General features: G+C 47.5%; 2 protein-coding genes and 1 long non-coding RNA gene across 8 annotated transcripts in view; 1 reads left to right on the plus strand and 2 right to left on the minus strand.

Moving 5' to 3' along the window:
* The window catches only part of SLC66A2 (solute carrier family 66 member 2), a 41,779-nt gene extending 34,018 nt beyond the window's left edge, over window positions 1-7,761 (minus strand). For 2 of the 5 annotated variants that reach the window (XR_011482790.1, XR_011482789.1), the window contains exons 1-3: window positions 7,693-7,761; window positions 6,994-7,319; window positions 2,271-2,404 (exon numbers count right to left, since the gene is read on the minus strand). Coding sequence is in view for 3 of the 5 variants with exons in the window: in XM_070453016.1 (XP_070309117.1) it covers window positions 2,271-2,404; window positions 6,994-7,196 (337 nt within the window). In the remaining 2 variants the exon portion in view is untranslated. The remainder of the gene's footprint in view (window positions 1-2,270; window positions 2,405-6,993; window positions 7,320-7,692) is intronic. The other 3 variants (XM_070453016.1, XM_020875611.2, XM_020875612.2) reach the window with 3 other exon arrangements.
* A 6,024-nt stretch (window positions 7,762-13,785) lies between these two features.
* Window positions 13,786-23,405, plus strand: HSBP1L1 (heat shock factor binding protein 1 like 1). 2 transcript variants are annotated; one of them, XM_070453019.1, is made up of 5 exons: window positions 13,786-14,506; window positions 16,135-16,201; window positions 17,191-17,284; window positions 19,018-19,186; window positions 19,753-23,405. In XM_070453019.1, exons 1-4 carry the CDS (start codon window positions 14,456-14,458, stop codon window positions 19,181-19,183), a joined length of 378 nt encoding a protein of 125 aa, XP_070309120.1. In that variant the 5' UTR covers window positions 13,786-14,455; the 3' UTR covers window positions 19,184-19,186; window positions 19,753-23,405. The 2 variants fall into 2 exon arrangements, 1 of the variants encoding a protein (XP_070309120.1); XR_011482791.1 differs by lacking the exons at window positions 13,786-14,506; window positions 16,135-16,201; window positions 19,018-19,186 and having other exon boundaries at window positions 17,194-17,284.
* On the minus strand, window positions 14,663-19,077 carry LOC139030413 (uncharacterized). Its single transcript, XR_011482794.1, has 3 exons — window positions 18,999-19,077; window positions 17,071-17,268; window positions 14,663-15,364 (listed from the first exon to the last, which is right to left on the minus strand). It is a non-coding gene; the product is annotated as an uncharacterized lncRNA (long non-coding RNA).
* Window positions 23,406-23,823: the final 418 nt, after the last annotated feature.

Raw genomic sequence — 23,823 nt, forward strand, 5'->3', positions numbered from 1 at the left:
TTGAAAATGATCCCAATCTTGTGATAGGAGACTGAAAAAGAAAAACCTGGGAAAAACACCAAAATGTTCAAAGCAGTCAGTCACCTCTGGGTAGTGGGGTGGAAAGCGTTTGAGTTTTGTGTTGTGTCCAGCTCCCCCAAAATGTCTAGTGAGCAGGTATCACTCATCAGATAACAAATTAGATATTTATTTTTCTAAGTAACCTTCTTTTTTTCCTTAATACCAGTAATGTTTCTTTAATCATAACTTTCAAGTTGAATGGGTGATCTTCAGAACTGAAAACTTTTATAAAAGATGGCTGGAAAACATTTGAGCTTTTTTGCAGGCTGCCTGACCATCCTATAGCTGAAGCTGGGCTCCTCAGACTCTGCTCCTGAGTTATTTTAACGTGCACAGTCAGTTTCCCTGGAAGTCTGCCTCCTGGGGTCGAAGGCACCCTCGCAGCCCTGGCTGACACACTGCGGAAGCGGAAGCTGGCCACCTGCCAGGTGGAGGGGGCCACGGGGTGGGGAAAGCACAGGACAGAGGCCCATGGGCTCCAGAGCGTCCCGACCCAAACCACTTGGCTTTTTCACAGCCCGCTTCTGGCAGATGAGAGGAAATAAACCCACGCACTCATTAAAGGCTTCCCTAGGAGGACGCGGAGACCTAGGTATCTCTTAAACAGCAGACACAAAAATATCACCCTGGATTCGAGTACTGAATTCTCAAACACTTAGCTGGTGTGGGCAAAGGTTAGGAAACAACCCTCCCTGAGGCCGTGCTGGGCCCAGGGATCAGGAGCCACAGCCCTCCACTCCCCCAGAGCCGAGGGCGCCCACTAGCACGCCGGCCGACACTGGCGAGCTGCCATTAAGTGTTAAATTCCGAGTTCGCTGCATGATGCGGGGGCCCCCACGCCTGCTGCACCTGCGTTGTCATGGCCCACACACGGTTTCCAACAAGGTCACTGCTACAGAGCCCAAGGCTCAGGGCACTAAGCCACCAGGGCCCCGATGTCTCCCAGCCTCCCCCACCCAGTGAGGACGAATGCGCTGGCCACCCACACGGCCCGCTCCGCAGCTGGCCGTGAGATCCTGCACCCCTTACAGGCGAGGTTCAAGGGGCACAGATCACAGACGCTCTTGTCTCAGAGGAAACTAAGCTGCAGCTACTCCCTGGTGAGGAATCTGCGATACAGGAGCCCTTCTTCCCGGGCACCCACAGCAGCACGGTCAGCACCACCTCCGGTGAGTGCTCCCAATCACAGCAGGGAGGACGGCGTGATGGGGAGAAGCAGCAGAAACAGGCAGTGCTGATCACCTTTACAGCCTAAGCGACACTCAGTGGTCCAGGCTACTCACTGGAGCTGAAGGCCGACCCATCTTCTACATAGACTCACAGTAAAAACAGAAGCTACACAAGAGGAAATGATTTGCTCAAAGGGAAAGAAAATAACTATCAAGAAAAAAAAAAGAGCAGGGTAGGAGCGCAATCCACAGAAGTCCCTAAATTAAACAAACTCCAGAGAATACCCTTCTCTAAACAGCAACTGAGACTGAACACACACAGCCTCAGATGAAATAAAGCGAGAACTGTCTTAGATTCAGTCATTAGACAAAACAAGTACAACACCAAACCCCCTGCAGAGAGAAGCCCACCAGCCCACTTGGTCAAACACAGAACATCAGCTTGGAATGAACACTGTCAAAGGAAAAGGCAAAACCAGCAGCATCATCTTCTATTTTCTAAGCTGCCAAAAAATGCACGTGGATTGAGCGTGGGATTCACCAACCTGAACTCATCGACCCTGTGTGCCCATTCAAAGCCCACAAAGCATGACGCCAGGTGAATGTTTAACAAGGTACATAACTGATCCCAGTTGACTCAGGAGGAAGACAAAAATGGAGAGGCTGTGTTTAGAGCACAAGCCACACAGAAGGTCAGAGATAAACCCGCCTCTGCAGGGAACGTCTGTCTCCAGCCTGATCAAGCCAGAAACAGACCAGCAGTACCACCTCCTGCCTGATGAGGGTCCAGTGGGACCACGGCCACAGCCAAGGGTACGTTAAGAAGAGTTGATCACTTGCCCAAGTCCCAGCTTCATGGATATGTTGTCGAGTCAGTCACTGGAGAATGCGGCTGCCATGACAGATGCCAGCGCCACTTGGCGAGACAGTGACTGCCCGGAGGCCACTGGACGAAGGCAGCCCAGTCTCTCCCCAGGAGCTCCGGCTGAGTGCCCCTCCTGGAGTTACTGGGCTTTCTCCCCAGAGCTGCCAGTCACCCACCTGAAAAGACCCGGCGTTTCAGGTTCAGCTCGTTGGCCACGCGGACCTCGGTACAGAGCTTCAGCATAAGCAGCATGGTCAGGATCATGACGACACTCTGCCAGAGCAGTGGCGACTCAAAGCGCCTCCCGAACCTGCGGGGGAACACGCCGTGGCATCAGGGAGGCACCGGGCAGAGCCCCGTGTGCTGGTCGGTCAGCGCTGGGGTGGGAGGGCCCAGACCAGTACTGGACAGCCAGACCCCGGGTCTCCACAAACGCCTGGGATCATGTGCAGGAGTGAGACATGCCACACATCCCTCCCCAGGAATTGCTGGGACCCTCCCAAGGCCTCAAACTGACTGTGACTGGGCCTCCTGCACATCGCCCACCCCCGAAAAGCCCAGCCAGACCCATCCATCACCCTCCTGCAGAGATGCTGCTGCCACCAGGTGAGACACCCAGGCTCTAGACCACCTGCCTCCCCAGGAAGATGCATCCCAGAGTCGGGACCAAGAGTAGCCCCGCCCCCTGCCTGCAGAGAGGAGGTCTCCAGGCCAGCACAGTCTGAAGTGTGAGCACAGCAGGGCACCAGGCCCCCACCCCTCACAAGGGAAGAGGCAAAGGCAGCAAGGGTATGGATGTGGGCCTGGCAGACGCCCACTGAAGCCCCATGTCCCCCTCTTCTCCCAGCCCCAGCCCACCCAGCTACAAGACCCCAGGCCTTCCTGCTGACTTTTGTGTTGAGCATTTTACCAACTCAGCCAAAAGTTCCTGAAGGCCAGAGCCACAGTCCAGTGACCAGCACCAGTGGGCCCATTAGAAGACCCCAGTCCCCAAGGGGTGATCACAGCACTGCCCTCCACATACCAGCTGGGGGTCTCAAATGTGGCCAAGAGAACCACGGGGGCTGAGACATTCGATCCAGCCCACTGTAAGCCTGCAAACCCATCACCCCAAGGTGAGGCCTGGTCACGCCCAGGTCCCAGTCCTTACTTAGCTATTCTGGGGCAGAGAGTCCACTAGGAGCAGTTTCCCAAACCTGAGCTGGTACCAACCATCAGAGTCGAGAGGCCCTGGACGGCCCTCCAACTGAACCTGGAAACCAGGCGACAGGCAGACAATGGCCCACCTCCCCGCCCCCACCCCCCACATCCCCTTCAAGGAGGCGGTCACCAAGCACTGCCGCTGCTGGGGCCACATGCATTCTTCCACACAGGCTGGCTCTGGCCACCATGCCACCCCGGCCCTCAGGCTGCGACCCACTGCCTCCGGGCTTCGTCTCTTCTGTAAAGTGTTAGACCCACAAGCACTATGGCTGTTTGAGGATATTTCTAGCCAGTTCCAGGAACTAGCCCCCACCTAGCTGACCCCAGGGGCTGACTGACCCATAGATAATCCAGAAGAGGAGACACAGAAAGGTCTATATTAGACTGGGGGCACTGCAGCAGGTGGGCATCACAATAAACACTTCGGTCTAGTGTTTCACTTCTAGTTAGTTACAAGACTGAAGACATGGGATTTGGGCCATTGTGTAATAAATGCCACTTCCATTTTTTAAATTGTTCAACAGAAACAATGAGTGACTAGAAAAACTGGGGAAAAAATGAAGGTTTGTGCTTTACCTTCTACCACACACCAAAAAATCAAATCTAGGTGAATTCAATATTTACAGTAAAGAAAGAGATATTTACAGTGAAGTATGGGTGGTGGCAGAGGTGAATATTTAACTGCTTTTAGGGTGAAGACAAGCTAAACAAGACACAAAATTTCAAAAAGCTCAACTTCCCACAAAAGATATACAAGCAACAAAACAAAGTTCAACATCATTAGTAATTTTTAAAAGCTCATTAAAATAGACCCTATGTTGTACTCATCAGGTGGGTTAAACTTCTCCTTTTAACCCTTGCAATCTGTGCTGGCATGTTGTCAGAGAGCCCTTTCTCCTCTCCTGCCTTGAGAGTGAGGTGGGCACAGCCTCTCATGCAGATGATGGGAGAGCCCGGCTCAGGGGAGCTGGTCCAAGCACATCCCCCCAGGGTGCAGCACACACCTGTCGCTCCCAGGGAGACACACACTGCAGAAAATGTGCAAAGTTTCACAGAGCTTGAGAAAAGTTTCCACCAGGAACACCTCTGATGCGCCTTCAAAGCCCCAGAGAAAAGCTCAAGTGGAAGAGAAGCTGGTATCTATTTCTTGCCCCCACCAGACTGCCTTCTGCCCAAATAGCAGATTGCCACTACCCCACTGATACAGTGTCCTGGAGTCTTGGATACAATTTTACTACATCTCCAATACAATGTCACCACAGTTCTGGTACAGTGTAACAATCTGATCAGACAGGGATGTGACTGGAGAACTAGCTCCCAGATGAATCAGGCCCTGGGTCAGAGGCCCTGCAGCACCATCCCTGCACTCTGGGCCTCTCCCTCCCTTCTCTGCAAAAATCACTTAGTCCTTCTGGCTTCTAACAACACAAATGCCAAGTCCTGTCCATCAGCACTGTGCATGATCTGCTGAATGCTGGTTCTGCAAAAGGATGGGAAGAATCATAATAATGAAAGCATTAGTCTCGTGACTTTCAGAAACCTGGGGTTTATGTAGCTTGGTCAGCCTCCAACAGGCCTGCAAAGCCACTCACATGCCTCATGCTAGAAATTTCTCAGAGGGTTCCCAGGCAGACGAGAGTTTCTAGGCCTTCCCGGCAAGCTCTCGGGAACTACGCTCGTCCCTTCCTCTATGTCCACCACTGTCCTTACACAGACCCGGCTCCATCCCACCTGGAGCCCCTGGCCTGAGCTCTGTCCCTCCCCACCACCCAGAACCCATGTGTGCATCTGTACAGCACTGCTGCTAAAGCTTTAACCCTACAGCATCCGCCCAGGGTCTGGTTCATGAGAAACCCTCAGAAACCTGTTAAATGAAATGGGCTGCTAACCTATGAAGACTGGAGGGGACTCTGTTAACCTATGAAGCCTGGAGAGGACCCAGGAGTAGGTGCTTTGGAGGCTGCAGAGAAAGGAAGGAAATGGGTCACAGGCATTGCCCTCAGAACAGAGGGACCTTGGGACCAGGTGGGCAGAGACGCACACACTCATTACAAGTTGTAGGCGGAGCCTGGCCTGTCTGCTGGGCTTAACCACATGAACTACGAAGTACTGCCAGGAGTGAAGTATAGAGAAAGCACACTACCAGGTCAGAGTGACGCTGGAGCAGAGACCAGCGCCCCTTGCCAGCCCTTCCTTCTTCCCTAGGATCTCACAGGCTTCTGGGATCCTGGCTGAAGGCAATCCTGTGGGTTCACAGGGCAGCCACTGAAACCCTGAAGTGACCCCAGCCAGTTGAGGCAGCTCAATCCTCCTCTGTTTGAAGAAGACCTGCTGCCGCCTAAAGGAAGTGCGGCTCCCAAGCTGGGGGACCTTGGCTGGGCTGAGCCTGGGCTGGAGCTCCAGCGTGACAGCAATCTGGGGCCTGCTTCTGTGCCCCTCAGACCCAGCAGCAGGCAGCCGAGAGAGGGAAGGGGGGCGTCTTGCTGCAGTGAGAGTGCTAACCTCAGCCAAGCAGAAAGGAAGAGTCTTCAAAATGCAGTTTTTCAACAAGTTAAAAGATAAGTGACCTCTGACCCCTCCTTTAGAAGTAGACTGGCCCAAAGGCAGGGCTCACAGTCTGACAAATTCTCCTGGAAGAAGGGGTCACTCACCAGCTCACATTTTAAAACACCACACTGAGCAAAAAAACACAGTGAGAGTGCCCAAGGGCTGCCTGGGGCCAGGTGGTCAGAAGGTGAAGGAGCTGAGAATTTCTGGACCCCGGGACTCACACCCTGATGACTGTGGAGGGGACATCAGCCAAAACTCATCAAAATGCACACGTGTGATTGCACTTTTCTTTAATGTAAATCCTACCTCAGTAAGGCTGGCTTAAAATTAATTAGAAAGAAAGCTCGATTTCTCCAACAGTGACCCAAAAGTCAATAGGAGCCAGAAGCAGCACTCAGAAGCCAGCAGCTTGGTACTAGCTGCCCTTACTGTCTGCGCTGACAGAGGGCCTGGGACCCCGTGAAGGAAGGACAGTCCCAGGTTTTACTGAAATCAGGAGGCTTCGAGACCTCTTCTCATTTCCACTGAAAATGCACCTTCCCAGTTAGATCTGGCTTCAACAGCTGTTAAAATAACATCCCGCTCCTTACCAGAATGCAAATGCCAGTAAGAGGAAGCTGACTGGGAGGAGCAAGAAAAGACAATCCATTAAGTACTAGCCAGAAAATTGACTTACTATTAAAAAACAACAACATAAAATCCCACACACAACAGAGAAGGCAGGAAAGGCAGCCCTTCAAGGCAGACGCCCAGAACACTGCTTCCTTTCCGGCTCAGACGCGCCTCCTGACAGCTTTCACTGGCCAGTGCTTTGTCCTTCCTGCTGACCGCCTTCGGTCACTGGTATTCATGAACTCCCTTCCTTTTCTCTCCACTGCCCCCCAAATGGCACGCAAATGCCTGAGGGCAGGGACCCTGTCCTAGAGGCAGCCCCACAGAGAAGGCCCTGGGTATCTTGTGAAGGTAGGAGCCATACGAAATGAAGACGCAGATCTGAGACTGTGTGAATTCTCCACTCCATTCCCACCATTTTCCCTGGGAAATAGTCTCATCGTTTCACAGCTCCTTCTCAGGAAGTACAGACACTTCCACCCACTGGCCTCACACAGACAAGAGAAGGCCATCGGCGCGGGGCACCCCACCTACCAGAAGAGTATCCGTAAGATGTTGGCCACCAGGAGCACCAGACACACGTAGGTGGAGAAGCCCTCGGCGTTCTGAGTCCGCCGGATGTCCCGGTACTGCGGGATGTATGGCACCACGCCTCCGAAGACCATGGCCCCGGCTGCGCCCCAGGAAACCAGCTGGTGCAGCGGGACCAGAAGCCAACCCAAGCCTTCCGCTTCCATCCCGCTCGCCCGGCGGCCCGGCGGATGACTGACGTCCACCCGGCCCGCTCGCCCTCCGCGCTCCCGGCGCGCGCTGTCACCCCCACGTGCCGCCGCCGCCCGGGACCATCCTCCGCAGCGGGCCTGGAGAGAGGAAAAGAAGTAAGGACTCTGCCGGGCCGCCTAGCCCGGGGGAGCCGCGCCCCGCGCATGGCCCGAGGCCCAGGCGCGCCCAGGGTGCACCGCCGGCTCGCGCGCGGGGCACGACCCCTCCTGGGGCGCGCACCCGGGGCTCCGCGGGAGAACCGAGGCGCGGGCCGCCAGCCCGGGGCCGGCAGGGGGATTTGCCGTCGGGGTGGGGGCTCGGTTCCCGGGGTGGGGCGTCGCACAGCCTGGGGATCAGAGAGCCAGGAGAGGGAGGTCCGGCCCAGGTGGACGCGCCGCCGGGGCAGCCCCGCACCCCAGCCGCAGGCCAGGCAGACTTGGCGCGGCCCCCGCGTCCACGTGCTCCGCGTACCCCTTCCGGCTCACCCCTGAGGCCCGATTCCGGCAGTCTGTCCGCTGTCAGTCCGTCGGTCCGCACACCGGGCCCCGCCTCTGAGTGACGTCACAATACGTAGCCCCGCCCACACCAGGCGGCGGGAACGTTTCCGCGGGGTCCTAGTGCGCGCCAGCGAGCGGGCAAGGTGGGGCGGGACCCGGGCGAAGTCTGGGGTCGGCCAGGTTAGGAAACAGTTGCCTGGCAAAGCCACTTCTGGGCCACCGGCTCACGTGGCCCGGCTCCGCCTGTTCTGCAGCGGGTGGCCGCGTAGACCGGGTCCTGCCGCCGCCCCAAGGGTCAGCGCGAGGCCTGGGGGAGAAATCAAAGTCCGTTTTGAGCAGGCAAAAGAAAGAATCTTTCAAAAATCTATCTTGTTTCAAGTTCTAAACAAACTGGCAGTAGGATATTGATCTTGGTCCAAGTTTGAGAAAATGCAGACCCTTTCTACCTGTGGGAGGCTTAAGCCACTTCCCCCTTTTCTGTTTTCTTAAGTCTTCATTCTGCAGGTTTGACCACTTGTTCACGCAAAGAAACCCCTGGAAGGCATTCCACCACCCCCACCCCCACCCCCAGGGAGCTGACAGATGTTACAGGGCTGAGTCTAGGCAGCCTCCTGGCGTGGCTCTTTCGCACAGCCAGCTCTGAGAACCACTGTTTCAAAATTCACAACGTAGACAGGAAGTCCTCATGATTCAGGTTAATTGCTTCTGGGAAAGGCACTAACTATAAACAGGGCCAGAATTGCATAATAAATAATTAGTGGGTTAAAAAATAGGTGCTTATGTTGCATTAAAAATAGAAGTTAAGGGACTTCCCTGGTGGTCCAGTGGCTAAGACTCTGCAGTCCCAACGCATAAGGCCTGGGTTCAATCCTTGGTCAGAGAACTAGATCCCACATGGCGCAACTAAGACCTGGCACAGCCAAATAAATAAATAAAGGAAATACTTTTAAAAAAATAAGTTAAAATTATGAGATATTGCAACAACCAATAAAAGGAAGCAAAAAAAATTTTCTATGCTCAAAATCTGTGTATCCACCGATATATTTAAAATGGATAACCAACAAGGACCTTCTGTATGGCACATGGAACTCTGCTTGATGTTATGTGGCAGCCTGGATGGGAGGGGAGTTTGGGGGAGAACAGGTATATGTATAAGTGAGTCTCTTCCCTGTTAACCTGAAACTATCACATTGTTAATCGCTATACCTAAGTATAAAATAGGAAGTTTCAAAAAATCTGTATATCCAAATAAGTACCCTAAAAGAACTCTTCTTTTCTTACAGAATTTTTAAGTGAGAATTTCGAACATACACAAGAGTAGAGATTGTAGCACAGTGAACTCCATGTATCCATCACCCAGCATCAATAACTATAAAAGAGCTCTTTTAATGAATATAAAATAAAAAACAGCACGGCGAATTGGCAGCATTTCTCCCTTTTTGGCAATAAAGATGCATCTTAAAGTCAGCAGCATCTTAGATTGAAGGCCTTAGAAATTAAGCCATTCACATGGACTCAGAGGGGCATCTGGGCGCTTCCGCTGGCCTTCATGCTTCAGGGATAGAACTTCCTCTTACATCCAGTACAGTTCGTTCAGTCGCTCAGTCGTGTCTGACTCTTTGTGACCCCATGGACTGCAGCACGCCAAGCTTCCCTGTCCATCACCAACTCCCTGAGCTTCCTCAAACTCGTGTCCATCAAGTGGGTAATGCCATCCAACCATCTCATCCTCTGTCGTCCCCCTCTTCTACCTTCAGTCTTTCCCAGCATCAGGATCTTTTCCAGTGAGTCAGTTCTTTGCCAAAGTCAGTTCATGGCCAAAGTACTGGAGTTTCAGCTTCAACATCAGTCCTTCCAATGAATATTCAGGACTGGTTTCCTTTAGGATTGACTGGCTTGATTTCCTTGCAGTCCAAGGAACTCTCAAGAGTCTTCTCCAACACCACAGTTCAAAAACATCAATTCTTCGGCGCTCAGTTTTCTTTGTGGTCCAGTGCTCACATCCATACATGACTAATGGAAAAACCATAGTTTTGATTCTATGGACCTTTGTCGGCAAAGTAATGTCTCTGCTTTTTAATATGCTGTCTAGGTTGGTCATAACTTTTCTTCCAAAGAGCAAGTGTCTTTTAATTTCATGGCTGCAGTCACCATGGGCAGTCATTTGGGAGCCCAGAAAAATAAAGTCTGTCACTGTTTCCTTTGTTTCCCCATCTATTTGCCATGAAGTGATGGGACCAGATGCCACGATCTTCTTTTATTGAATGTTGAGTTTTAAGCCAGCTTTTTCACTCTCCTCTTTCACTTTCATCAAGAGGATCTTTAGTTTCTCTTTGCTTTCTGCCATAAGGGTGGTGTCATCTGCATATCTGAGGTTATTGATATTTCTCCTGGCAATCTTGATTCCAGCTTGTACTTCATCCAGTCCGGCATTTTGCATGATGTACTCTGCATATAAGTTAAATAGGCAGGGTGACAATATACAGCCTTGATGTAGGCTTAATGTAGAACCATTCCTTTCCCAATTTGGAACCAGTCCATTGTTCCATGTCTGGTTCTAACTGTTGCTTTTTGACCTGCATACAGATTTCTCAGGAGGCAGGGTAAGGTGGTCTGGTATTCCCATCTCTTGAAGACTTTTCCAGTTCGTTGTGATCCACACAGTCAAAGGCTTTAGCGTAATCAATAAAGCAGAAGTAGATGTTTTTCTGAAATTTCTTGCTTTTTCTATGATCCAGAGGATGTTGGCAACTTGATCTCTGGTTCCCTCCCTTTTCTAAATCCAGCTTGAACATCTGGAAGTTCTTGGTTCACATACTGTTGAAACCTGACTTGGAGAATTTTGAGCATTACTTTACTAATGTGTGAGATGACTACAATTGTGTGGTAGTTTGAACATTCTTTGGCATTGCCTTTCTTCGGGATTGGAATGAAAACGGACCTTTTCCAGTCCTGTGGCCACTGCTGAGTTTTCCAAATTTGCTGACATATTGAGTGCAGCACTTTCACAGCATCATCTTTTAGGGTTTGAAATAGCTCAGCTGGAATTCTGTCACCTCCACTAGCTTTGTTCATAGTGATAATTCCTAATGCCCACTGGACTTCACACTTTAGGATGTCTGGCTTTAGGTAAGTGATACACCATCATGGTTATCTGGGTCATTAAGATCTTTTTTTGTATAGTTCTTTTGTGTATTCTTGCCACCTCTTCTTAATATCTTTTGCTCCTGTTAGGTCTTTACCATTTCTGTCCTTTATTGTGTTCATCTTTGCATGAAATATTCCCTTGGAATCTCTAATTTTCTTGAGGAGATCTCTAGTCTTTCTATTCCATTGTTTTCCTCTATTTCTTTGTATTGATCACTTAGGAAGGCTTTCTTATCCCTCCTTGCTATTCTTTGGAACTCTGCATTCAGATAGATATATCTTTCCTTTTCTCCTTTGCCTTTTGCTTGTCTTCTTTTCTCAGCTATTTGTAAGGCCTCCTCAGACAACCATTTTGCCTTTTTGCATTTCTTCTTCTTGGGGATGGTTTTGATCACCACCTCCTGTACAGTGTTATGAACCTCCATCCATAGTTCTTCAGGCACTCTATCAGATCTAATCCCTTGAATCTATTTGTCACTTCCACTGTATAACTGTAAGGGATTTGATTTAGATCATATCTGAATAGTCTAGAGGTTTTCCCTACTTTCTTCAATTTAAGTCTGAATTTAGGAATAAGGAGGTCATGATCTGAGCCACAGTCAGCTCCTGGTCTTGTTTTTGCCGAATGTATAGAGCTTCTCCATCTTTGGCTGCAAAGAATATAATCAATCTGATTTCACTATTGACCAACTGGTGAGGTTCATGTGTAGAGTCATCCCTTGTGTTGTTGGAAGAGGGTGTTTGCTATGACCAGTGAGTTGTCTTGGCAAAACTCTCCTAGCCTTTGCCCTTCTTCATTTTGTACTCCAAGGCCAAACTTGCCTGTTACTCCAGGTATCTCTTGATTTCCTACTTTTGCATTCCAGTCCCCTGTGATAAAAAGGACATCTTTTTTTGGTGTTAGTTCTAGAAGGTCTTTTGTAGGTCTTCATAGAACCGTTCAACTTTAGCTTCTTCAGCCTTAGTGGTTGGGTCTCATCAGTCACACCAATGTTCTCATCTCTCAGAGTTAAAATTCTAGCTTTCTGATTTAAAGTTTTGTTTCATATTTAGCTGCTGTTCTTGTGGTCTGTGTCTTTGATTCCATTGTGTACTTCTTGTGAGTGAAAGTGTTAGTCTCTCAGTCATCCAACTCTTTATGACCCCATGGATTGTAGCCCACCAGGCTCCTCTGTCAATGGGATTGTCCAGGCAAGAATACTGGAGTGGGTAGCCATTCCCTTCTCCAGGGGATCTCCCTAACCCAGGGATCGAACCTAGGTCTCCTGCATCGCAGGTAGATTCTTTACCACTGAGCGATCAGGGAAGCCCTGTGTACTTCTTACCTAGACTCTGTTTTCTTCCCCAGCCTGTCTTTGCACCGGTGAAGCATTGTCTAGTTTCTGCTGCTTCACAGCACACTTGAATACTCTCCTGTTGTTGATTTGCAAGATCAGCTTCATTAGAGAATTTCCCCCCTGAACCAAGTACCTGGGATTTAATATCCTTAGCCAAATGCGTTTTGCTGAGTGATTCTCATTTCCGTATTAGTGAATTTGTGTTCCAGAAAGGCAGAACTAAGAATCTGACCCCTTCTTAGGGCTTCCCCGGTGGCTCAGACAGTCTTAAAATGCGGGAGATCCGGGTTCTATCCCTGGGTCAGGAAGATCCTCTGGAGAAGGGAATGTCAACCCACTCCAGTACTCTCGCCTGGAAAACCCCATGGACTGAGGAGCATGGGAGGCTGCAATCCATGGGGTGGCAAAGAGTTGGATACGACTGAGCGACTTCACTTTCACTTTCACTTTAAGGAGTCTAGGTGCTAGATAGAGAATGTCAGAGCCCATTTCTCCGCTAGAGATTGGGTTCTCGGGGTTATCAGAGAGTTTCTGAGTAGGTTTCCACTGAACCACAGAGATTACAGTTGAAGAAAGAAAGAAACCCCTTAACTATGATGCAATCTCTCCCCTTCCCACTCCACTTCCTGTCTTTATGGATCTGCCAGTCTAGACCTGTCCTGTGAATGGAGTCTAACCACTCATCCTCCCATGACTAGCTTCTCACTGAGCATCATGCTCCCCAGGTTCATCCATGCTGTGTCATGGGTCAGGGCTTTATTCCTTCTTATGCCTGAATTGTACTCCATCCTGAGGCAGGACCACATTTTGTTTATCCATTTGTCTGTTGGTGGACATCTGGCTATTTCCACCTGTTGACTATCATTAATAGTCAATAATGCTGCTATAAACTTTTCTGTACAGGTTTTTGTGTGGATATGTGCTGTCTTTTCCCTCGAGCACATACCTAGAGACAGAACTGAGGTTGTCTGGTAACTTTATGTCAACTTTTTATGGACCTGCCAGACTGGCTGCACCACAGCACCTTCCCACTTGGGTGTGATACTCAGACTCTGCCACTCCTTGCCCACACCTGTCATTTATTCCTTTGACTTGGGCCATCACAGTGGGTGTGAAGTGGCTCCCCTGGTGGTCTTGATTTGCATTCTCCTGACGAAAGAGGATGTTGGGTTTCTTTGCACGAAAGGCTGTGCTTCAGCACACATCCAGCAGCCAGGCGCCCCTGTGTGGTCACTTGGCCAAGACCCCTGGGGTGCTGGGGCGCCCATACAGACACAGCCCTGCCCACAGAGAGGTGCAGATGTGTAAACAAAGCAGGTACTTGCCAAGCACAGGGTCCTGGACCATCACCCATGAAATGCCCCCGAGCCATGATCCAGACAGGCCTGCAGGGCACAGAGGGAGAGAAGGCAGCAGTGATGCCTTCCTTCCAGATCCTCAAAAAATCAGAGCAGAGACTCAAGTGTTGGCCATTCTTTGTTGGTCACAGGACAGGACTAGTCTTTCTTTTCTTTTCTTTTTTTTTTTTTTTTTGGCCACCCTAGGAGGCTTGTGGGATCTTAGTTCCCTGACCAGGGATTGAATCTGGGCCCTTGGCAGTGAGAGCTTGGAGTCCTAATCACTGAACCACCAGGGAATTCCCAGAACAAAACTATTCTTAATCTTAAAGTTGGGGGCAGAAATGGCAGATGTTCAGGGAGAGGAGAGTCTCCTGGGTGGAAGATCACGAAGCCCAGGACCTTAGTGCGAACGTGGGCTGCTGCTGGACTCCATCCCCGCCCCCGCACCCCCCACCCAGCCTCCAGGATGGAAGGGCGAGTGCCAGGGGCTGGGGAGCTGGGGAGGTGTCCCCAGGCGCAGAGCCTGGCTTTGAGACGAGGAGAAGGCTCAGGGAGTGGATGGCGGTCGTGGTCACACAGCAACGCGGTGGTACCTGATACCACCACACCGTGAGCTTAGAAGCAGGTAAAACGGAAATTTCTATGCTGTGCATTCTCTGCCAGGATGATCATTAAAAGATCGTGTTCACTCTGGGCTCTGAAACGATGAAAGTAAAACAAACAGTGGAGCTGGGACAGGCCTGTCCGCCGAGGTCCCGCCCCGCCCAGGCCGCCACCCGCGTGCCTCTCGGGTCTTAATCTGCGCGTCCCGGGCCACCGCCGCCGGGAACCCAGGGCGGCGGAGCGGACCCCGAGGAGCGGCCGACCCGGGACCTGCCGGCGCGCCTGCAACCCGGGCCTGCCGGCCGCAGACATGGACGCACCGGGCCCCGAAGCAGCCGGCGGGCGCGCACTGCGGGACGCGGTGAGTGGGGACCCTCCCGCCCTGAGCGCCCCTCCGGGATGGACGCCTTGCCCCCGAGGCTGGATCCCCTCGCCCCTCACCCAGCCCGCGAAGCGCCACCACCCCCACCCACCCCCAGCTGCTTCCCATTTGCAGAAGGAGCTGCAGTGCCAGAGATGAGATGGCCCAGGGCCGGTAATCTCATTATGAAGATTTGGTTAGGTGTACACAGTTGAATCCACGTTTTTCTGACCAAAAAAAAAAAAAAAAATCTGATTGACCGCCGGGAAGCGCTCCAGACAGAGGGCCTGCTCCACACAGGAAAGCAGAGTCCAGCGGGAGACCCGCCTCGGCTCTAAAGCGGAGATAACACTGTGGGAGGAGGGAGTGTGTCCTGGACCGGGTGAGACTTCCACCTGGAAACTCGGGGCAGCTTGAGTGTGCCCGCCGTCAGTCACAGGGATGGTGTTCCGGTTTGGCTCCCTAACAGGTTTCTGCAAACCCAGTCCCGGCGAACAAGCACCCACGAGTGTAGGGGCGGCGTGCGCCCACGCGGTGTGCTCTGGGGACCCTAGCAAAACTCTTTAAGAATTCTTTGAGAAGCCGAGGTTAGAGATTTTCTCCTATGCTATCTTCTGGACGTCTGACAGTTTGTTGCTTGTATTTAAATGTCTGATGGCTTTGAGTTAATCGTTGTGGATGATGGGTGGTACGGGTCAGGCTTGCTTGCTTAGTTACGGTTGGGCTGTCACTGTTCCAGCTGTTGGTTGAACCTGTTGGTTGATTTTCTTTATCCTTTGCTTGGGAAAGCCTTCTCACCCTGTCAGGAATCAACTAACTGTAAGGTGCACCCTCTGTGAAAAACAGTACTGGAGGTTCCTAGAACAGTAAAAACAGAATTACCATATGATCCAGCAAGCCCACCTGGGGCATGTATTCAGACAAAACTATAATTTAAAAAGATACATGAGCCCCTATCTTCACGGCATTATTCACAAAAGCCAAAACACATAGAAACAATCTAAATATCCATTGACAGATGAATGGATAAATAAGATGTGGTATGTATATGTATGTAATGGAATACTACTCAACCATAAAAAAGAATGAACTAATGCCATTTGCAGCAACATGGATGGGTCTAGAGATGATCATACTAAGTGAAGTAAGTCGGACAGAGAAAGAAAGACATCATATGATATCACTTATATGTAGAATCTAAAATATGACACAGATGAACCTATCTACAAAACAAATAGTCTCATAGACATAGAGAACAGGCTTGTGATTGCCAAGGGTAGAGGGAGGGATGAGGTGCGAGTCTGGGGTTGGTAGATGCAAACTATTACATTTAGAATGGATAAACAAGGTCCTAATATACAGCACAAGGAACTATATTCAATATCCTAGGACAAACCATAATGGAAAATAATATTAAAAAATAATATATGTACATGTATAGCTGACTCACTCAGCTGTATAGCAGAGATTGGCATGACATTGTAAACCAACTGTACTTCAATGTAAAAAAATTAGCATCAAACAAGAAATCAACTAACTGTTTTTAGGGATGGTTCCCCTTCCATGGTTCTTAGAATGCTCTGCATCACAAGTAAATATATATTCATGTGTCCTGTTCAATTTTTCAGGCAGAAAATCTATTTCAGGAACTTCAAGAACATTTTCAAGCTCTGACAGCAACATTAAACCTCAGAAATATCCTTTTCTATTTCATAACAAATATTGCAGTGATTTTGGACTGTTGAACTGTTGTGGACTATCTTGTTGTTTCCTGCTGTTGGTGGATAATTACTGACCCTGAGCTTCCTGGTGTTTTCATCTGTGCTTTTACAAAGCATCCTGATGTATTAATTACCACCTGAAGGTAATACTTCCAGCTTGACCAGCAATGCAGGGTGTTTATGTAAGGCAGGGGTAAAACACAGGACATACATAAAGTACATACTATCCAGTGGGCTTTTCCAGCAGGCTTAACTAAATCTGGATGGTCTGCTCAGTAGCGTTTGTACTCCCTCAAACCGTCTAAACCCTGCACAAGCACTGAGAAGGTCTTCAACCTAGGGATCTTTATAATGACTCTCCTGGCCTTGGTTTGCTTTGTAACTTCAGCAGCTGACTATCTGGTAAGACATGAATTCAATCAAAGTTAGGTAGAGTGTTTGTTTCTGGTTTAAGAAAACCCAGAAAAAGGGACACTTGCCCTAAGACTTCCCCAGGTGAATTCACATCACACAATTAAACTCCTGCCTTAAAATGTGTGTGCATCATTTGCTGAGGGAACCCTTTACTTGCAACTTTTGATCCTGCAGATGGGGCCCAACAGGGAAAAGAAGATTCTTGAACATGATAAAAAGAAACAGTAGGAAATTGTTTTAAACAGAGGTAATTTTCATCATATATACATGCTGATTAGACTTTGGTTAAAACACAATTAAATATACCAGACAAGCTCACAGCCTAGAATTTATGTGCAAAGAAAGGGAGCCAAGTTTTCAGAACTGGGCACACAGTGCGAGGATTAATGGCAGTTCCAAGCCCGCAGGACACGGTTAGTGAGCACTGACCTGAAGCTGTTTGTGCCTTCAACTCCCTCCTTTCATGTGCACCACGGGGCATTTTCATCAGTCTTTGAGGGACCGACCTAGATGCTCGTGTCCCATGTTCTGCTCTCCTTGACCTTGTACTGGAAGAAATGGGGGGTCGCATTGAAGACTTGCAGAAGAACGTGAATGACTTGATGGCCCAAGCCGGGATTGACAGTCCTGCTCAGAAACACAGGTGAGGCCTTATTAGGGCACTAATGTTCACATGTCACATGTCCTCTGCTTTCCTCTTGAACCTTTACCCCGTATTTGTTCACTAGGGGAACTACTGCTTCTGCACTGCATGAAAACCTTTAGGATTTTAAAAATTCACAAATGCTCTTTTCTAAGTAGAACAGAAACACTCTCTCATTGTTCCTTAAAAAGTGCACATTTAAAGGAAAAACCACCATTTAAAAAGTGGATTTTATTAAAGTACTTTTCACCCTCATCGGTCAAATTAGCCTTCAATCAAAACACAAGTCACGATGAGTGAGAGATCGGGAATGATGACTAGTGGCTTCTGTTTGAGACAGTACATTCACGGAACCATTTAAAGAAGACATAGATGCATTAGGCTCTCCCCCTGGTTTACGAGCTCTTCCTGAGGGTGCCACCCCGCCCCCCCCAGAATGCAGGCATTTCTTTTCCGGTGGAATTTTGACTTCTTTTTTTTTTTTTTACTATTTTATCTTTCACTTTCATTTTATTTTTATTGAAGTTTTTTATTGTATTTGATGTACACTATTATATGTACAGGTGTTCATGTAATGTGTACAATGTAGTGACTCACAATTTTTAAAGGTTAAACTCCATTCATAGTTATTATAAAATATTGGCTACATTCCCCAAGCTACAATGTATTTTTGTAGCTTATGTTATATAATAATTTGTACCTCCAAATTACCTAATCCTAACTGCCTCTCCCCTGCTCCCCTCTCCCCAATCATTTGTTCTCTGGATCTGTGAGTCTGTATATTCATTAGTTTGTTATGTTTTTTAGATTTCACACATACAAGTTATAACGTATATTTGTCTTCCTCTGTGTGACTTATTTCACTTAGCATAATGCCCTCCAAGTCTATGCGCGTTGCTGCCAATGGCAGATTTTCGTTCTTTTTCATGACTGAGTAGTACTCCATGGTACATACACACCGCATCTTCTTTATCCAGTCATCCGTTGGACACTTGGGTTGCTTCCCTATCTTGGCAACTATAAATAATGTTGCAGTGAACATTGGGTACATGTATCTTTTCGAATTAGCGTCTTTGTTTTTTCTGCACTTCATCTTGAAGATGTAGATAAATGCTTAGCTTCAGGTCTCAGACTGAATGTGTTGTCTGTGTAACATACCTGGAGACACAAGCCTTATTTTATTGAGATACTCAAGCATGTTTCACTGACATAATATTCTGCTTCTGTGAGCACGCTCTAATTTTAGCTGAACAGGTAGATGCTGTTGTTTTCCTCACTTTCATTTCTCTGTCAGTTGTTATCCTGAGTCAGCTGGCAGATCACCTGTGCTTACCTTGCTGAATCAGAGCGAGTTCACTGTCAATGACTTATTTATAAATTTCTGCATCTGCTGTTCTGGTGGAAAAGATCACTGGAATCTGTCCTGGACACATGAGCTGCAGGTCTGGGGGCGCGCACTCCAGCTGTCTGCAGAATACTTGGCTCTACCCGGGTGGGGGGACTGCCTCAGACAGACCCACCTGCCCTGGAATGCTGTCCTCCCTGCAGGTGCCGAGCACCACGTCCTCAGCGCGCTGCCCTGAGGGGGCTGGCGGCCAGGAACGTGGTCCCTTCCTGTCACCACCCAGACTCCAGCGGGCTGTTTCAAGTTTGGTCAGAACCCATCTTAGGTTAGGCATCAAGTTAAATGGACAAGTAGATATCAAAACCTCACCTTTCTGATGCACATACAGCCATTTTCTAAAGCAGCATGAGAGGTCAGTTGCTGCTGCTGCCGCGAAGTCACTTCAGTCGTGTCCGACTCTGTGCGACCCCATAGACGGCAGCCCACCAGGCTCCTGCATCCATGGGATTTTCCAGGCAAGAGTACTGGAGTGGGTTGCCTTTGCCTTCTCCTGAGAGGTCAGTTAATGCCTTTTAAATTAAAAAAGGTACCTGAATAGGTCTAAATCTGTTTGGCTAGATCTGTGCTTATTGCTTTTGCTGGGCCAGGGGTTCCTAACACAGGGCTCTTGCTGTGGATTTCAGGGGATTTGGTAAACACCCTAAACTTGTGTTCCTGCTGTGAGTAGGGGAGTCCATGAACCCCCAAACTACTGTTCCACATTCTCCTGGCTCCCGCTTGGGTGCAGCATCTGAACACCTGTCCTGCTTCAGGGAAGCAGGCAGGCAGTTGTTCCAGGAGAATGTCTTCATGCTTTTGATGCGAAGCAGCATTCTGCCATTGGAAGAGCAGGCACTGCCTTTATTCGCCTTAAATTGTGCATCTGCACAAGCGTCTGACTCAAATGAGAATCATTTAACATTCAGGTTTTCTATATACTGAATTTTTCCTGTACAAAACTGTTCTAGTAATTACAGGAAAGTAAGGTACATTTTTTGTTGATAGTTTTGGAGTCCAGTTTATTTAACTGCACATTAACTGATATTTAAATCAACCATTACTTCTTTCAATTTTTTTCTTACAGACTTGAAGACAGAACAGTCATTTGAAAATATGAAAAAGTGAAAACTTTACTATAACAGGTCAGTTTTCCTCCAGAATTAAGCTCTATATAGAACTTTCTTAAGAATATCATAAGCAGTTTTCTATAGAAGTTGCTTCTTCAACATCTGCATTCCAGTCACACGATTTGGGGGAAGATTCATGTTCACCGTCCAGTCCAAGCAGACCCTGATGGTATGTTCTCCAAACCAAAGGAAAACCAGAGAAGCAGCTGATGCAGGAGCTCTGGACTGCTTCCTGGGACACCCTCACCTGCCTCGCCCCCACGCAGAGGTCGTGACCAAGGAGGTGCACAAAGATTGCACCCACCTTTATCTTGTCAGTTAGAGATGCTTTCAAGTAATTGTCAATTCACCTATCTCTGAGCCAAAGTAAAAAGAAAGCTATGATCACCTAAAACAAGGTCCATTGTAGGCTCTTATAAAAAAAAAAATTATCCCTGCATATAAAAGAAATCATACTCTAAAGTCAAAAGCACTTCTACAATTCAGAATTACACACTATCGATACTTTTTTCTATGCAATTTTATATAGTTCATCATATTGCTTGTAATCCAATATCCTGTTCTCATATCATAAACACTTTTCCCCATGTGCAAGTTTCATACATACTTTGTATGGTTACTATACTCTATCATGTGGCTGAAACAATTTAACCATCTCCTTAACCATTCCTTGGGGTTGAGGTTATTTCTTACTTTCTGGCTAGTATAAATATGCTTTAATGAGCATTGGCTATCTTCAAATTCTCTGCACATTTCTCTAGGGCCAGAAGTATGACCACAGGCTAAGCACACTGAGCAGATGCATGTAAGAAAGGAAGGGTCATTTTACCAACAGTAATGCAAACCCAAAGTTTAAACCCAAAGTTTTTAAATTGTATCATTTAAATTCAGTGTTCTTGGTGGTTTAAAATCATATTTCCATTTGGTTATATGAAAGATCTCAAAGCATCTTAGCTGTAATCTTAATTTTAGCAGAAACTAGAGAAAATTACTTGAATTAAAGTAAACCAAACAGATTTGCATCTCCATGAATAACACAGAACACAACTTAAAGTCCAGGATTTTTAATAAATTAAGTAAGTAGGAAAGAAAGCTTCTGTTTAGTTATTTAATAAAAACATAGACATTGTCAAAGATTTATTAACTTCTTTGCAAAGAAAGTTCTAACCTGATCCCCTTTTATTGGCTCATTTGGCCGTTTAACATCTCAATTATTCACTCAAACCACAGATATCTACCTTTAAAGAGATTACTTGGTATTTTTTAATATCATATCTGTTTCAGTATTTTCCTAATACTTTTACAAATAATTGCTATTTTCCAGCACCCTGATACATATATTTAGAAGAAATCAGAATGTTTTCACAAGAGGGAAAATAGTAGACAGATTTACATGTACTTAAATACTCTTATTCTAATCTAAATGGGATTAACACAACTTTAGTAGAAAGCAGTTTATTCATTGAATACCTAAGTAAAATGGAGTTACTTCAATATCAAATCCTATACTCTAGGATTGAATCTGTAATTTAAAACTCACTTAACACAAAGTTATGAAACTTATGAAAATATAAAGCTTAATAATAGAGTTGAATCTATAAGGCAGAAGTGCTGAAAGTTTTAAATTCTCACATTTCATTTTCTTTTTTACAATTGCCTGATCTATCATCATAGATTTTTAACTCTCTCCCCAAATCTCCTTTCAGCACTCCCGCCCAAGCTTTTTGGAAGTGAATTCCATCACCTCACACCTCCTTCCCTAGCAGACCCTCTCTGCAGCTGCTAGCTCCCCTCAACCACACCACATTCTCCAGTCCCAGGCCCTCGTCCCACCACAGGGCCTGGTTCCAAGGTTCCTTCTGGACCAGAGTTACACACACACACACACAGACACACACACCAGTTAGCACTTTTTGTATCTGATCTCAGCTTGAACATGATCTCCTGAGAGGTTCTTTCCCTGAATGCCTGTCTGGGTCTGATGTACTTCATGTGGTCTCTGGCTGACTGTCACAGTTGTCATTTCACTTTGTAATCATTTGAGTCTCCTCCACAAGGCAGCAACCGGTTTGATTTTGCTCACCTCAGCTTCTCAGGGCTGACACCAGCCCTGGGACCAACGAGCTACTCAAACATTTTTTTAAATTAATGAATGAATTTTGGGAGTTTCTAAATACTTTGCAATCTTTTCTGTGATGCTTTTTGCCCACGGAGATGTGTGAGAGCTTGATCACTTTTTGACAAGAAAACCAGAGGCCACAGGGAAGACTGGGAACAACAGCATTGACTGTAGACTGGGGTGGTGTGGGGAGGCACCACTGAGCTCCTGAGGGCGCTGAGTGTTCTTTGTAAACCTTTGACAAAAAGTGTAAAAATGCCAAAAAGAATGCTAGCATCAGTTGCATTTAAAAACCACATAAGGAAACTCTTCAAAATGATACCCACTTAAAGCAAGTCTTCCAAAAGGTCCCAGTCTGATCTTCAAGACCTCATATAGTCACAAGAAGTCTGAGGAGGTCTTGAATATACACCCTGCGTTTTAACTAAGCAACCCAAGAAACCACACTTTGAGTGTGGTTTCAGAAACATCAGCAGTGCGGTTTTCTAGGAGAGTTGTAGACAGTAGATGCTTTGATTCAGTCGGTGCCCGCTCCTCATCTTTTACTGGCTCGGCGCAGACAGAACTGGGCAGTCTAGCCTATGGACACTTGGATGCCTACGTAACAGCCTGTTGCAAACAGATGGCTGCTGTTTGTTATACTGTTTCAGATCTTTGTTATGAATGTCTTAAAACTATGTAAATAACATTATACCCCAGTATCCTTCTTTACCTAGTTTTCCATTCAGTGGTTTGAGATTTGCCTGTGTTAATACGTGTAGGTCTAGATCAATGTAACTAACTGCAATATAATAGTCCTTTGACTATTTATCATTTGTTTCCAAATAATGCTGCAATAAATAACTGCAGAGACATCACTTTGCCAACAAAGGTCTGTCTAGTCAAAGCTATGGTCTTTCAGTAGTCATGTATGGATGGGAGAGTTGGGCAATAAAGAAAGCTAAGTGCCAAAGAATTGATGCTTTTGAACTTTGGTGTTGGAGAAGACTCTTGAGAGTCCCTTGGACTATAAAGAGATCAAACCAGTCAATCCTAAAGGAAATCAGTCCTGAATATTCATTGGAAGGACTGATGTTGAAGCTGAAGTTCCAATACTTTAGCCACCTGATGTGGAGAATTGACTCACGGGAAAAGACCCTGATACTGGGAAAGACTGAAGACAGGATGAAAGAAGATGAGATGGTTGGATGGCATCACCAATTCGATGGACATGAGTTTGAGCAAGCTCCGGGAGTTGGTGATGGATAGCGGAGCCTGGCGTGTTGCAGTCCATGGGGTCGCAGAGTCAGACATGACTGAGCGACTGAACTGAACTGAGTGCTGCAGTACTCTCATGTCTCGTGTGTGTGCTTGTCTTTCCAGTTTACTGATTACTTACTCTATTACTGAGTATATTCTGTACCTCCTAGGTTGGTTGCCTCTGTGTCAGCTGCCTTGTCTAATTCCTGGACTTTGCAATAAAACTCATCCTGGGAAGAATGGGAAACAGAAGTCTCTTTGTGCTCAGAGAACTGGGGCTATCATCACCTTTCTCTACTAGTTCAACTTGAAAAAAGGCAACATGAACAGCAATGAGGCAAGGTTTGATAGCCCTACAGATCTAGGTTTCAAATTCATGTCCTTTGCAATTAGTTGTGGTGGTTTAGTCACTAAGTCATGTTTGACTCTTGGGACCCCATGTACTGTAGCCCACCAGGCTCCTCTGTCCATAGAATTTTCCAGGCAAGAATACTGGAGTGGGTGAAAGTGAAAGTTGCTCAGTCATGTCCGACTCTTTGTGACCCAAGAGTCTTCTCCAACACCACAGTTCAAAAGCATCATTTCTTTGGCACTCAGCTTTCTTTATAGTCCAACTCTCACATCCAGAGATGACTACTGGAAAAACCATAGCCTTTACTAGATGGACCTT

Source organism: Odocoileus virginianus, chromosome 22 (genome assembly GCF_023699985.2).
Source record: "Odocoileus virginianus isolate 20LAN1187 ecotype Illinois chromosome 22, Ovbor_1.2, whole genome shotgun sequence".
NCBI classification, from domain to species: domain Eukaryota; kingdom Metazoa; phylum Chordata; class Mammalia; order Artiodactyla; family Cervidae; genus Odocoileus; species Odocoileus virginianus.

Excerpts from the sequence above, each read along its gene's own strand:
- HSBP1L1 (XM_070453019.1), top strand. The coding sequence starts at position 14,456 with ATGGACGCACCGGGCCCCGAAGCAGCCGGCGGGCGCGCACTGCGGGAC. Across the intron at positions 14,507-16,134 it reads GGCGCGCACTGCGGGACGCG|GCAGAAAATCTATTTCAGGA; the intron begins GTGAGTGGGGAC and ends TCAATTTTTCAG. Across the intron at positions 16,202-17,190 it reads AGCAACATTAAACCTCAGAA|TGGAAGAAATGGGGGGTCGC; the intron begins ATATCCTTTTCT and ends TTGACCTTGTAC.